A 12,336-nucleotide genomic window follows, 5' to 3' on the forward strand; every position below is an offset into this window, starting at 1 on the left:
AATTGCCAATGATACTAAATAAAGGATCGGAATGCTTATTTTTGCTCACTGATTTGAATATCGGGTACATGTGAGGGAATGCTTGGAGTCAAATAATACAACGCTACAGCAGGAGTTATCAACCTGATATACGTTTATCACATAAAAGTAAGTGCTTGTGGTGGAAACAGACCCCGAGCCGTCACTTGAACTACCTGATAGTGCAGCATAGATTGCATTCCGCAATGTGATTGAAGATCTAGAGAAAGTAAACTGGAAAGAAATTTAGAATGCAACCGAGCTCCTAGACAAATCCATCCATCCATACAAACTGTTCAAAACTTCAGAAGAGCGTTTCTATCGACTAAGCTCATAGCTTTCTCACACATCCACACCTCAAGTGACATATTTTCCATAATGCACGACGACAAAGTTAATTTCCTGAATTTTTCGTCAGAAAAAGCCCAGGTCGAAGTCAACACCCAGCCGCGTATGCAACAATCTGAGCTTATATCACGTCTTCGCAGCTTAGTTACCTTTTCAACGATTACACCGCCCGTAGTCAATCCCAAGAACACTAAAATCATATTGGATCCTTTCTCGTTGTCCTATGAGCGTTAGAGAAAAATATTGTAAAGTAAACTAGTGATCTACAAATGATGCTCTAAAATATCTGCAAGGTAGCAATTAAATCGCAGCCAGAATGTTTCAACCAATGCCCTGGGGGGTATTACGATACCAATGCTCAGGATCGCACACAGGGATCGTAATGACACATTGATGATCGACATTGGTGTTCCGCCTAGCCTATGTGGCGCAAATTAACTCTGTTAGATGAAATGCTAAGCTGTTTGAGGTTCGGTCGGGGGACCTAATATCAACCCCATTTTTGAGCCAGTTGTTTTTGGTGAAAAACATATCCGCATTGCAATTCTAACCACGGAAAGATAGTAAGAAAGAAAATAATTCCATTACATGATAAAGTTTTCACGTATCAAAACACACATGCAGGAGGAGAACACCAAGCGTCAATATGTCCAGCTCCATGACCGAGCTCCATGTGATTCTACTACCTTGGTGATCTTCTTTTTTATGGCCTCTTGCGTTTTTGGTGGAATCTTCTTTTGCTTTCCCCAACGGCTAGCCCAGTACCACGGCATCAGGATCCGCAAGAGCATGAAAGGCAATGATTTGATGAGAAGTATGGGATCCTCCAAAAATGGAGGTAGGTCGCCTCCGAGCCGGGGCATCTCGCTAAGCACGCCAGCCTTATACAGCTGAACTACAGAGCAGTGGATTTTCGCATCTCGGGGTATATCACGGGTCGCACCGAGGTTTGGGGGCCAGTAACGTGGGATCCATTCTCCGTATTCAAGTTCCAGGCGGGTGAATAGAGGGAGGATTTCTGTGTAGGTAGTATGAGATTCCGGTTAGCGCTCAGATAAGCCTAGATAATCGGAGACAGTATAGATTGTAAATCTATTAACGGTCTGAACATACCTAGAATCCACCACATTAACGTTGCGAAGCGCGTTACGCCACGGTCGAAAGCGAGGAAGTCGTGTGGTCTCCGTTCTTTTAGAGCAGATTCACGTGGAGTGTGTGAGGACAGGCCATGGGTTGGCAGCAACACTGGTGCACGTCCCGCTTTCATATGGCCTCTTTGGTTAATCGTCTCCTGGTCAAATGCTAGCTTGCCAGCTGGCTGGTCCCCCAGGGCGTTCACTTGGTCGATCATCCATGCCAAGGGAATATCGGACAGAAGATGCTTTCCGGGGCCTTCATAGTGAAACCCTCCGCCAACATCGCAGTGATTTCCCGCAAACCATACTTCGTGGATGTCAGAATCTTGATGATCCTTTTCGAATAGGAAGAGAGCTGGTTTGAACTTCAGCCGGCGTTCGTGGATGGAAACTGCGTGGCGGATATGGACTGCCGGGGGCTTGATTTCATGTTAAAACAACAGACACAAAAAAATATATGTATTCAATTCAGGGAAGCAATTGTTTTTACCGTGGCAATGTAACGATAGGATTGTCGTCGGAAAGGAACGTCAAATTGGCCGACACTGTTCACGCAGTCAAAAAGCCCCAGGAAATATACCTTAACATCGCGACGACAAAAGGTCCGCTTGAAATGCTCTAAGTATCGTTCTTGGTCGCGCTCTTTCGTGCTCTTGTTAATCTTGCCCCGATTACGTTGAACTTCGCTGAAGGATTGGAAGGCAAAACGGATCATATCTTCGTTTCCCTGGGACAGGAGGCCTATGACGTTGATCATCTCAGCTAGGAACCGTGCAGTATATGCCCCACGAGAAAATCCGAAGATGTATATCGCATCGCCTGGCGAGTAAAACCTCATCAGGAATTTGTATCCAGCGGAAACATGGTACTCGAAAGTGGTGCCGATCGCTTGGTCCATCATAGATCCGATACTGGCTCTTAATCGTCCTATGAACGATATGCCAGAGTTACTTGTGCCAGCATCAAATGTCCCAATCCCGGCTAATAAAACAGAATGTACATCAGCTCCTAGTTATTCTTGGTGACCAAACGAAGGAAATGTACGTATTGTGAGTTGAAGCGTATTGATTGATATACTAACGCTGATAGTAATGGAATTGGTTCTTGTCAAAACGATTCAACATATCATATATTTTGACGACATTTGTATCTGACTCGTTCGCTTGAAAGCTGTTCCCAGTGCCGTCGAAGCAAAGGACAAGCCGGCGAGGTACATCACTTCGATTCTCACGATTTGTGCTAAACGGAATCATAATTGAAATTGGTTATGAGGGGAAACGACAAGGGAAACTCGACTAACAGTGAATGAAACAAAAATGATGAATGGAAATTTGAGCAGGTGAAACGGGAGATATTCCTCGACTTCGGGTGGCGAATATCACGAACTCTTCGATCGGCAAGAGTAATAATGTTTATACAAAATGCACGAGTCGCCCATGTTGTGATGACGACAATAAAATATCCACTTATGCTCTCTCATTATCACGCTGGCTTGTAAAATAAGAAGTTCAAATAATCCCACAAACGTACCCGCACTACGGAGTACATACATATCCAACCACATCATTCTGCACGATAAGTATCCTAAAATGAGTTATCGGGCAGCAATCTCCATCCGAACCAAATATCGGTCAACTGAATGTTCCAATCGCAGTTGGACACCACAGTTGAGAGCTGCGATAGCTTAGGCTTCGATCAGCTTTGCAGGGCTCTAGTATGTATTAAAAGTCGGTTGGCGAATGGATATCTCTTTCCATTGAAAGGTTAAAGCCCCAATAATGAGTATGGCAAGCTGTGTGCGGGGTGACGAAGAGTAAAGTGTATGCATGTTCAAGTCCGGAGATCAACACCCTCGAAATTGTGAAGCCAATGGGCAATGTATCGCAATGGCATCGCCCTCGGCTCCGAATCTTGAAAGGGATAACTTGATAGTCCCGAAACCGCCTGCATGATTCCATCTACTAGATCCGTGATTGCCATCCCGCTGCCGGTGCACGCAGACTAAACTTCCAGACCCAAAATGCGCTAACAGGACAACGCTGATATGAATGTGGCGGACTGAATAACTTGTCAACCTGCATGCACCTTGACGGATTTGCGCAGGATGATTTTCGTCAATAATGAGCTTCCCAAGACAACTCGTTCACCCACTTTCTCTCCGGTGGTGTGAAGAATCTGTTTCCCGCTTTGCTACATGATTTGAGGACCAAAGCCGGCGACAGCTGAAGGCTTGAGAGATTTCGGCATATATTACTATCTCCTCGAGATCTATTAGACTGAGCGCACTCCCCACTGGTTCTGGTTTAAGGATTTGCAAGTGAAACGTCAATTTTTTTTGCTATTTTTTCTGACCCCGAAGAGAATAATGGCGGGATTCTATTGGACAGTCACGGCTGTGGTAGCTGCTGTGAGCTTCGCTGTATACCGATATGGTCATGATATCCGTCAGATTGTCGCTCCGAAATCTACGAGTCCAGATGTTAAAAAGAAGGATGATGATGGAACGGGTATTGACAGTGGCTCCCTCGTCCTAGCCATCATGAAACACCACCCGAAGAATATGGATCTGAGAAGAGTTGGCGATGTGGTGAAGTTTGTAAAGGACACCATCAAGGGGAAACCAATGAATGATAGGTTGCTTGCAGTAGGTGACGTTCCGGTGAAATCCTTCCGTGTTCATGGGCTAAGCTTGGTGATATATAAATAGATGGAAAACATCATTGCTATGGTCGGCGCATTGCCGCCGAACAACAAACATCGGATTAAATTGACAAATATACTTATCACGAAATTGTGGGATAGTCTCGAACATCCTCCAATAAACTTCCAAGGACCACAGTTCTACTACCGCACTCCAGATGGGAGCTATAATGTGAGTCCAGGTTGCGTCAAGGCCCACACAGGGGTAAAGACAACTAACATCATCGTCAGAATGTACATTTTCCAAACCTAGGAAAGGCTGGGATGCCGTATGCAAGATCGATTCGAAGTGACACTAGGCTGCCGGGTGTTCGACCGGACCCAGGATTGCTTTTTGACCGTAAGTTGAAAGGTGATGATCTCCACCTGAAAGCTGCGTCTGACATTTGAGGAACAGTTCTCATGAAACGGGAAGATGGTAAATTCAAAAAGAACGAAGGGGGAATCTCATCGCTGCTGTTCCATCATGCAGCACTTATTATCCATGGTACAGGACAAGACCACCATTGGGGGTGAAAAAAAAAACACTGTCCCATGCATGAATAGTTGCTCACTGTTTTTAGATATATTCCGCACCGATCGACGAGACATGAATATCAACAACAATTCTTCCTACCTCGACCTCTCGCCGCTGTATGGCTCTAGCCTCGAAGATCAACTAAAGATCAGAACTATGAAAAATGGATTCCTCAAACCTGACACTTTCCACGACGAGAGATTAATTGGGCAAGCCCCCGGTGCCAACGTCCTTCTAGTACTTTATAGCCGGTTTCACAATTATGTAGCTCAGACCCTGCTTCAAATCAACGAGGGCGGACGTTTCACCCCCAAGGGAGATGATGAAGCTTCGCTTGCCAAGTTGGACGAGGACTTATTCCAGACTGCCAGATTGTAGTTGCATCCCACCACGTGAAGTCGAAGATATATGCTAACCAAGTTTTAGGATTGTCGGGGGACTGTATATTAATATCAGTCTTCACGACTATCTCCGCGCGATTACGAACACACACCATTCGGCCAGCTCGTGGACTTTGGACCCACGTGTCGACATACCGGATTCGCTAGTAAAATCCGGCCCTGAAAGAGGCATTGGGAACCAGGTCACGAGCGAATTCAACCTTTTGTACCGTTTCCACTCTTGTACATCGTTAGGAGATGAGAAGTGGTTAAACGACTACTTCGCGGGAATATTCAAAAGTACCGGAAAGTCTTTGGAGGAATTGACCTTAAAAGATGGTATGCAGGCTATCGCACGATTTGAAACCCTAATTCCCAAAGACCCTAGCCAGAGGAATTTTGGCGGCATCAAAAGAGGTGAGGATGGTAGATTCCGGGATGAGGATCTGGTTAGAATATTGAAAGCAAGTATTGAAGACCCGGCTGGTATGTAGTCCTCGCAATATTATGCGCAGTCGCTATTGCTAACGAGCTACGTTTAGGCGCATTTGGCCCCAAAAACACACCAAAAGCTTTGCGAGTTGTAGAGATCCTAGGGATTCAACAAGCTCGTCAATGGTCGGGAGCCCAGCAGTTATATTATTGTCCTACTCTTCTTCTCGCCCCGTTCTTGCTAATACTCGGTATTCTGTAGGAGGACGGCATCGCTTAATGAGTTCCGCAAATTCTTCAAGCTTAAACCTCACGAAACGTTCGAAGACATCAACCCTGACCCGGAAATCGCTGACCATCTCCGAAACCTCTATGGGCATCCCGACATGGTTGAAGCGTACCCAGGCTTATATGTTGAGGACGCGAAGCCAAGAATGGACCCAGGCTCAGGCGTCTGCACGCCCTACACCATCGGTAGAGCCGTTCTTTCTGACGCAATTACCCTTGTTCGTTCAGATAGATTCAACACCACAGTGAGAATTAGCTTCAGAATATCCTACATGCTTCGCCATCACTAACACATTCCGCAGGACTACAATGTCGCCACATTGACAAATTGGGGTATGGCAGAAGTCCAACAGGATTATGATACGTAAGATACCCTTGCAGATGGGGAACCTTGCACATATATGGCGCTGACAAAATCAAGTCTCGGAGGATCTATGTTCTATAAACTCATCCAACGTGGGCTGCCAGGGTGGTTCCCGTATAACTCACTCTCAGTAATGCAGCCAATGTACACGCCAGATATGAACCGGGAAATCGCAATGGAGATCGGGACGATGTTTCAATATACCGAGACCGATCCAAAGCCACCTCCACGTCGTCTCATATTAACGAAACACTCAGAAATCAGTCAAATGCTGACTGACCCCAAGGGGTTCCCGATTCCTTTTGGAAAGCCTTATGAAAATTTCATCGAGGGTCGCGATTTTGGCCATTTCATGCTTGCCGGGGATATGCCACGGAACAGGGAGCAGCGAAACTTATACGGTGCCGCGCTTTACGGAAGTGGCGAACTAAAGGAACTACTCTCGAAGTTCATCACAGACCAGACTGACATATTTTTAACCAGCAGTATGTTCCAGATTGGGAGAGGCACGTATCACGTTGATATCCTGAAGGAGTGAGTTGTTTTCAACAATATCCCTTGCAATAACCCACAGACCTTCAGCCCCATTTCTAGATCCATATTTCAAAGCCAGCTAATCCATCTTGATGTCAAAATAAAGCGTGGCAATTCCTGTCATGACAAGATTTATGGGCGACCTCTTCCAATTCGACCTGAAAACAGAGGAGAACACTTCGGGAACATATGACATTGACGGCCTGTACGGCGATCTCCTGAATATCCGAATCTGGGGATTCGGTAATGATGATCCCGCTCAGTCGTGGAACCGCCGTCGCGACGCGCAAGTGTCAACTAGGAGACTACTCGCTTCCACAGAAGCATACATTAAAAAGGTGACGAGTCCAATCAGAATCCGTAATCTCGTAGGAGCCGTGACAAATGGTCTCAGTTCCAATGGCATCAACACTTCGTTACGCTCCTTTGGACGTGATTGCATCATGGAGCTTCTCGCCAATGGAAAGTCGGTGCAGGAAATAGCTGATATTATGATATTTACGGCACTCGGTGGTATTGGTGCGGCTATTAGCACGGTATGTTGCGAGCGAAATATCTAATTTTTGGTGGGCGGACAATGACTGACAACATGTAACCGTACATATATCTAGCTTGCGGAAATCTTGGAGTTTATGATTGCAGTTCCCGAAAACGTAGAACACCTCGAAGCATTTAGACACCTTACTCTTGAAAATTCCGAAAGGGCAGACAATGATCTTCGGCGATACGTTCTCGAAATGCAGCGCCTGACCGCAGGCCACGTTACGATGCGTGTTGCGACCCAGCCTGGAAAATTCGGCAATCAAAGCTTCCAGCCGGGAGAGCAAATTATTGCATATTTTGTTAGTTCACCAATGCAGAGCATCCCATTGTTCGGAGGGTTGTGAACTAATACGTTAAAATAGGCAGCAGCATGTCGAGATCCAGAGGCGTATCCTGAACCAGAGAAAATAAAACTTGATCGTCCACTCGAAAAATATATAGCTTTCGGCGACGGTCCCCACCAATGCTTTGGCCGAGAATTGGCCTTGGCATATCTGGTTGGAGTCCTAAAGCAGGTGACTTCGCTCAAGAACATTCGTCCAGCCTTGGGTGGAATGGGCGTCTTGAAGAGGATAAAGCGGAATGGTATCCCCTATTACCTTTCAGAGGATTGGTCGACTTTTACCGGTTATGCATCCAGTAAGCATGTCCAATTTCGCAGCTAAATAACCCATAGTTATAATTTGTAGCGTTACTTGGTTGGCAGTAACTGATTTGGCTTGTTTTTAGCGTGGCAACTTCAATTTGACGATCCTGACTCTGTGGTATCCTGAGATTTTGAGGGTAAGGAACGAGATATGGAGTTGAAGCGCATTACGTTGTGTGAAACGAGAACATGGTACAAGGGTGGTGTAAGGGCATGTCCCGATGCTGTTAATTCACATTTCTCATTTCCTCATTTCCCATTAATATAGTTGTTCGGGCGCTGAATAATCTAGCCATACAAGTCTGTCCACAGCGCAGGAGGGGCAGTATGGCCGAGCATGCAGAAAGTAACAATTTTCATTCTAGAGTTATGATAGCATTTGCCCACGAGGCACTGTCTGCTAACGTCCTCTTTCCGCCATAATTTCGTAGAGTATCTGCGGGTTCGGGGTATTGCGTGGTGGAAATTTCCTCTATATCCAGGTGACGCTTTGCCAAACGTTCACCATCTGTGCTTTAGGCTACTCCGTGTTTTGTGGGTAATTAGCTTTTGGAAAGCTATATTTTTTGTCTATCGCTTCAATTCAATATTTCAACCTGGGAGGAGTCCCATTTTCAGCTCATTCAATCACTCGAGATTGCCAAAGGCACGAACCAGCGCTTCGCCTTCACTTGTTGAAACCGTATCTGGATTAGTTTCCTCATTTTCTCCCGGAGACAATTGCTGACTCAATTGGGGAGATGTATGGGCTTCAGACGCGGGTCGGGATATTTTCACTGGCTGCAGCAGCTTTTCCTCACGGTCCAGCCATCCGGGAGCAATTCTTCGTTTTTCTGCCAAATCGCGTTGTTTTATCGACTCCTCCCAGTCTTTGATTGTAGCCAGGCTACCTTCTCTGATCTTATTCATGTCTTTCTCTAGCGCCTCGCATGATGCTAGGACATTACCAGGGTGAACAACATGGCCTCGCCCAGAGGAAATGACATAGCGGGCCTTCTCCGAGCTGTTAGGGCCGAGTGCGACTGAGGGTGGAAGTGTGGACGGCACAGATTTATATGTATACGGAAGCGTCGTTGCTGTAGGTAAGGATATAAAGGGAGACACAGTCAAGGGTATCTGAGCTAGGAGTGGGTGGGGTTCTGAAGTGTTTGTTAATCCTGAGCTTTTGGAACTGGACGAGCTGGGCACCAGAGTAAATACTGACTATATGATTCGTACATGAATTTGGATGAATGAAAATGATTCTGGATATTGAAAGAAAAATAAACATAAAATTCGGGGAGGTATCACCGATAAGAATGTCGATTTAAGGTGTCCAAAACCCCGGGAACCATACAGAGAAGTGGTCTACAGTCACGCGTTGACAAAGTAAGGAATATAAGGTGAGGGTTATATGCCTGATGGACTTTCGTGCAGTTTATGTAGCTTTGTTGCAGTGGATGTTAGACAGGTGGCGTTGGATGGATGTTGGATGTTGAAGCTGGGGTTGAGGCTGAAATTTACCAGCGGCTCAATCGAGGGGTTTGCTGACATTTCATCTTCCCCCACACAATATCGCCAACATGACCGGACCTTGCAACCAACCTTCCCAGTTCCCCTCAATATTGCGATCTCAGTAATACGTTTGCGATTTGCGACGGCCAGGTTTTCCTCTCCCAGTCAAGACGACCGTCTACGAAAACCTGTTGCTGTTCACACTCATCATTCTCATCCGAGTTGCCCAATCCAGTTACTTATCCTAACCATCGATTCCAAAGAGCCCTTAGGAATCCCCATCGCCCACTCTGTTGTGGAGAAATTCACTCCCACGCTGTGCATTCTAAATTCTATATTTTAATTGAATACTCCGACTTATGATACCCGGCGGCTGGACTCACTCTTTGCATCCCACGCCTGTTTTCTTTGCCGCGATTAAACCTCTTCCGTCGTTGCCCCTTGAATAGCAATCGATTACTGATATACTCCAGTTCGGGTGCGTGGGTTGCCGTCCCTTCACCTGCATTGCCTTGAAGCCGCCTCGTCACCGTTATCAAATACCATCGTATCCAACCGTTTTCCATTGAGGAGCGAAGCGAACAAACATGGAGGCCCAAATAGAGCGAGCGGTAACAGAGAAAAGGCCCGTCCCCGAAATCGACTTCACCCTGCATACAATGGAAGACGGAACTCAAGTTTCCACACATGAGAGAGTTTGTAAAGGTGATTTGTTTTTCGGGTTTTAAATTTTAACACGACAATTAATTATTTTGATAGATGTGCAAGCGCCCGCTTTCCAACTTCCAACCAACGAGCATTTCTGGTCGCCAGAAGACCCATCGAAACCCAACCTGCGGTTTCTTAAGCAACATTTCTATCGCGAAGGTCGCCTCACTGAAGAGCAGGCGTTATGGATTATACAGACAGGAACCCAATTATTGCGCGCGGAACCTAATCTTTTGGAGATGGATGCGCCAATTACTGTTTGTGGCGATGTCCACGGCCAGTACTACGACCTAATGAAGCTGTTCGAAGTTGGCGGCGATCCTGCGGAGACGAGATACCTGTTCCTTGGTGATTATGTTGATAGAGGTTACTTCAGCATCGAGGTACGTACCCCTCCTATCCACATACCTGTCGACGTAAAAAGACGTTGCTAAATCTTCACTCAGTGTGTTTTATACCTCTGGGCCTTGAAAATATGGTATCCAAATAGTTTATGGTTGTTACGCGGCAATCACGAGTGTCGTCATCTTACAGACTATTTCACTTTCAAACTAGAATGTAAGCACAAGTACTCGGAGAGAGTCTACGATGCGTGCACGGAATCATTCTGTTCGTTACCACTCGCGGCCATTATGAACAAACAGTTCCTTTGCATTCATGGTGGCCTTAGCCCCGAACTGCATACATTAGAGGACCTGAAATCGGTACGTTTTGGGACAGGTCCAGCAAATTGTATAGTTACATTATTACTAATTCCATGCATAGATCGACCGTTTTAGAGAGCCCCCGACTCACGGGCTTATGTGCGATATCCTTTGGGCTGACCCATTGGAGGAATTTGGTCAGGAGAAAACAGGTGAATATTTTGTGCACAATAACGTTCGAGGATGTTCATACTTTTTCTCTTACCCCGCCGCTTGCGCATTCCTGGAAAAAAACAATTTACTTTCCATAATTCGAGCCCATGAAGCACAGGATGCAGGGTACAGAATGTATAGGAAGACCAGAACGACCGGGTTCCCCAGCGTAATGACGATATTCAGTGCGCCAAACTATCTCGACGTCTACAACAACAAAGCCGCCGTTTTGAAATACGAGAACAACGTAATGAACATTAGACAGTTCAATTGCACTCCCCATCCTTACTGGTTACCTAATTTCATGGACGTTTTTACCTGGTCTCTCCCCTTTGTCGGTGAGAAGATTACCGACATGCTTATCGCCATTTTGAATACTTGCTCCAAAGAAGAGCTGGAGGAAGAACCCTCTTCGTCTGTATCTTCCGACCGCGCATCGCCTCCCCTTCCAATGGATCCCGAGAGCACCGAATTTAAGAGACGAGCGATCAAGAACAAGATCTTAGCTATTGGTCGTCTCTCACGGGTCTTCCAAGTGCTACGCGAGGAAGCAGAGCGAGTCACAGAACTCAAAACTGCCTCAGGTGGCCGCCTTCCTGCAGGCACCCTCATGCTTGGAGCAGAGGGTATCAAGCAAGCAATTCATAACTTCGAAGATGCACGCAAGGTTGATTTGCAGAACGAGCGGCTTCCACCAACCCACGAGGAAGTGATTAGGAGGAATGAAGAGGAGCGGAAACAAGCCTTGGAACGTGCTGCCCAGGAGGCAGAGAATGATACTGGTCTGACTAATATTGCTAGAAGGATCAGCATGTAAGTTTATCACGATTTATCTTTGAGTCCATATTTTCCGTGCCAGCGACAAGCAGGCTAACAGAAAACAACAATACAGGTCGTCTGGCACCGGTAGAGGCCGTCGCACCCGGCCTGAGTAAATGGCCAAAGAAGGAAAATCATATAAAGTGATAATAAAAGGGAAGGAAAATTGTTTTAAAGCAAATTTGTCATCCGATTCTACTTAGAAAATCCCTTAGCTAGTAGGCTATTGTCTCACGATATAATTGCATGTTAAAACGACATATGTCCCACAACTTGCCATACGAAGAGATAGTCCTTTACTTGAACTTAGGCATCGTACGAATACTAGTTGAAGAGACAGCAAGAAGGGGTCAGCATATGTGGATGTGCGATTGTTTCTTTTCATTTTTGCTTTAATTTCCCCCCCTTTTTGACGCCAAAGTAATGACCTAAATTTTGAAGGATTTTTTGAAAATATGGGGCGGAGCGTAGTAATAATATTGACTCTCACCTTGGATGCAAAGTGTTATTATTTCTTCCGTTTCTGCCGTTGTTCTCTCGTTCCTGGTCCTT

The 12,336-nt window shown here is 45.9% G+C and overlaps 4 protein-coding genes across 4 annotated transcripts; 2 read left to right on the forward strand and 2 right to left on the reverse strand.

The window, feature by feature from the left end:
- Positions 1–1,007: 1,007 nt before the first annotated feature.
- Positions 1,008–2,755, reverse strand: HCBG_06613 (uncharacterized protein; the record flags this gene model as incomplete). Its single annotated transcript, XM_045433662.1, has 4 exons — positions 1,008–1,384; positions 1,480–1,921; positions 2,083–2,483; positions 2,584–2,755. 4 exons carry the CDS (start codon positions 2,753–2,755, stop codon positions 1,008–1,010), a joined length of 1,392 nt encoding a protein of 463 aa, XP_045285975.1.
- Positions 2,756–3,867: 1,112 nt separating this feature from the next.
- HCBG_06614 (fatty acid oxygenase) lies at positions 3,868–8,174 on the forward strand (the record flags this gene model as incomplete). Its single annotated transcript, XM_045433663.1, has 14 exons — positions 3,868–4,146; positions 4,210–4,374; positions 4,434–4,542; positions 4,600–4,689; positions 4,766–5,093; positions 5,146–5,585; positions 5,615–5,732; positions 5,794–6,064; positions 6,122–6,183; positions 6,241–6,717; positions 6,824–7,253; positions 7,329–7,559; positions 7,623–7,899; positions 8,035–8,174. 14 exons carry the CDS (start codon positions 3,868–3,870, stop codon positions 8,172–8,174), a joined length of 3,417 nt encoding a protein of 1,138 aa, XP_045285976.1.
- A 359-nt stretch (positions 8,175–8,533) lies between these two features.
- Positions 8,534–9,126, reverse strand: HCBG_06615 (uncharacterized protein; the record flags this gene model as incomplete). The annotated part of the gene is made up of 2 exons (XM_045433664.1): positions 8,534–9,045; positions 9,111–9,126. The coding sequence occupies 2 exons, from the start codon at positions 9,124–9,126 to the stop codon at positions 8,534–8,536; spliced, it is 528 nt and encodes a 175-aa protein (XP_045285977.1).
- An 861-nt stretch (positions 9,127–9,987) lies between these two features.
- On the forward strand, positions 9,988–11,900 carry HCBG_06616 (serine/threonine phosphatase 2B catalytic subunit; the record flags this gene model as incomplete). The annotated part of the gene is made up of 5 exons (XM_045433665.1): positions 9,988–10,105; positions 10,160–10,491; positions 10,555–10,812; positions 10,874–11,778; positions 11,858–11,900. 5 exons carry the CDS (start codon positions 9,988–9,990, stop codon positions 11,898–11,900), a joined length of 1,656 nt encoding a protein of 551 aa, XP_045285978.1.
- Positions 11,901–12,336: the final 436 nt, after the last annotated feature.

The sequence above is a fragment of the Histoplasma capsulatum genome, assembly GCF_000150115.1.
Source record: "Histoplasma capsulatum G186AR genomic scaffold supercont2.9, whole genome shotgun sequence".
Classification (NCBI taxonomy): Eukaryota; Fungi; Ascomycota; class Eurotiomycetes; order Onygenales; family Ajellomycetaceae; genus Histoplasma; species Histoplasma capsulatum.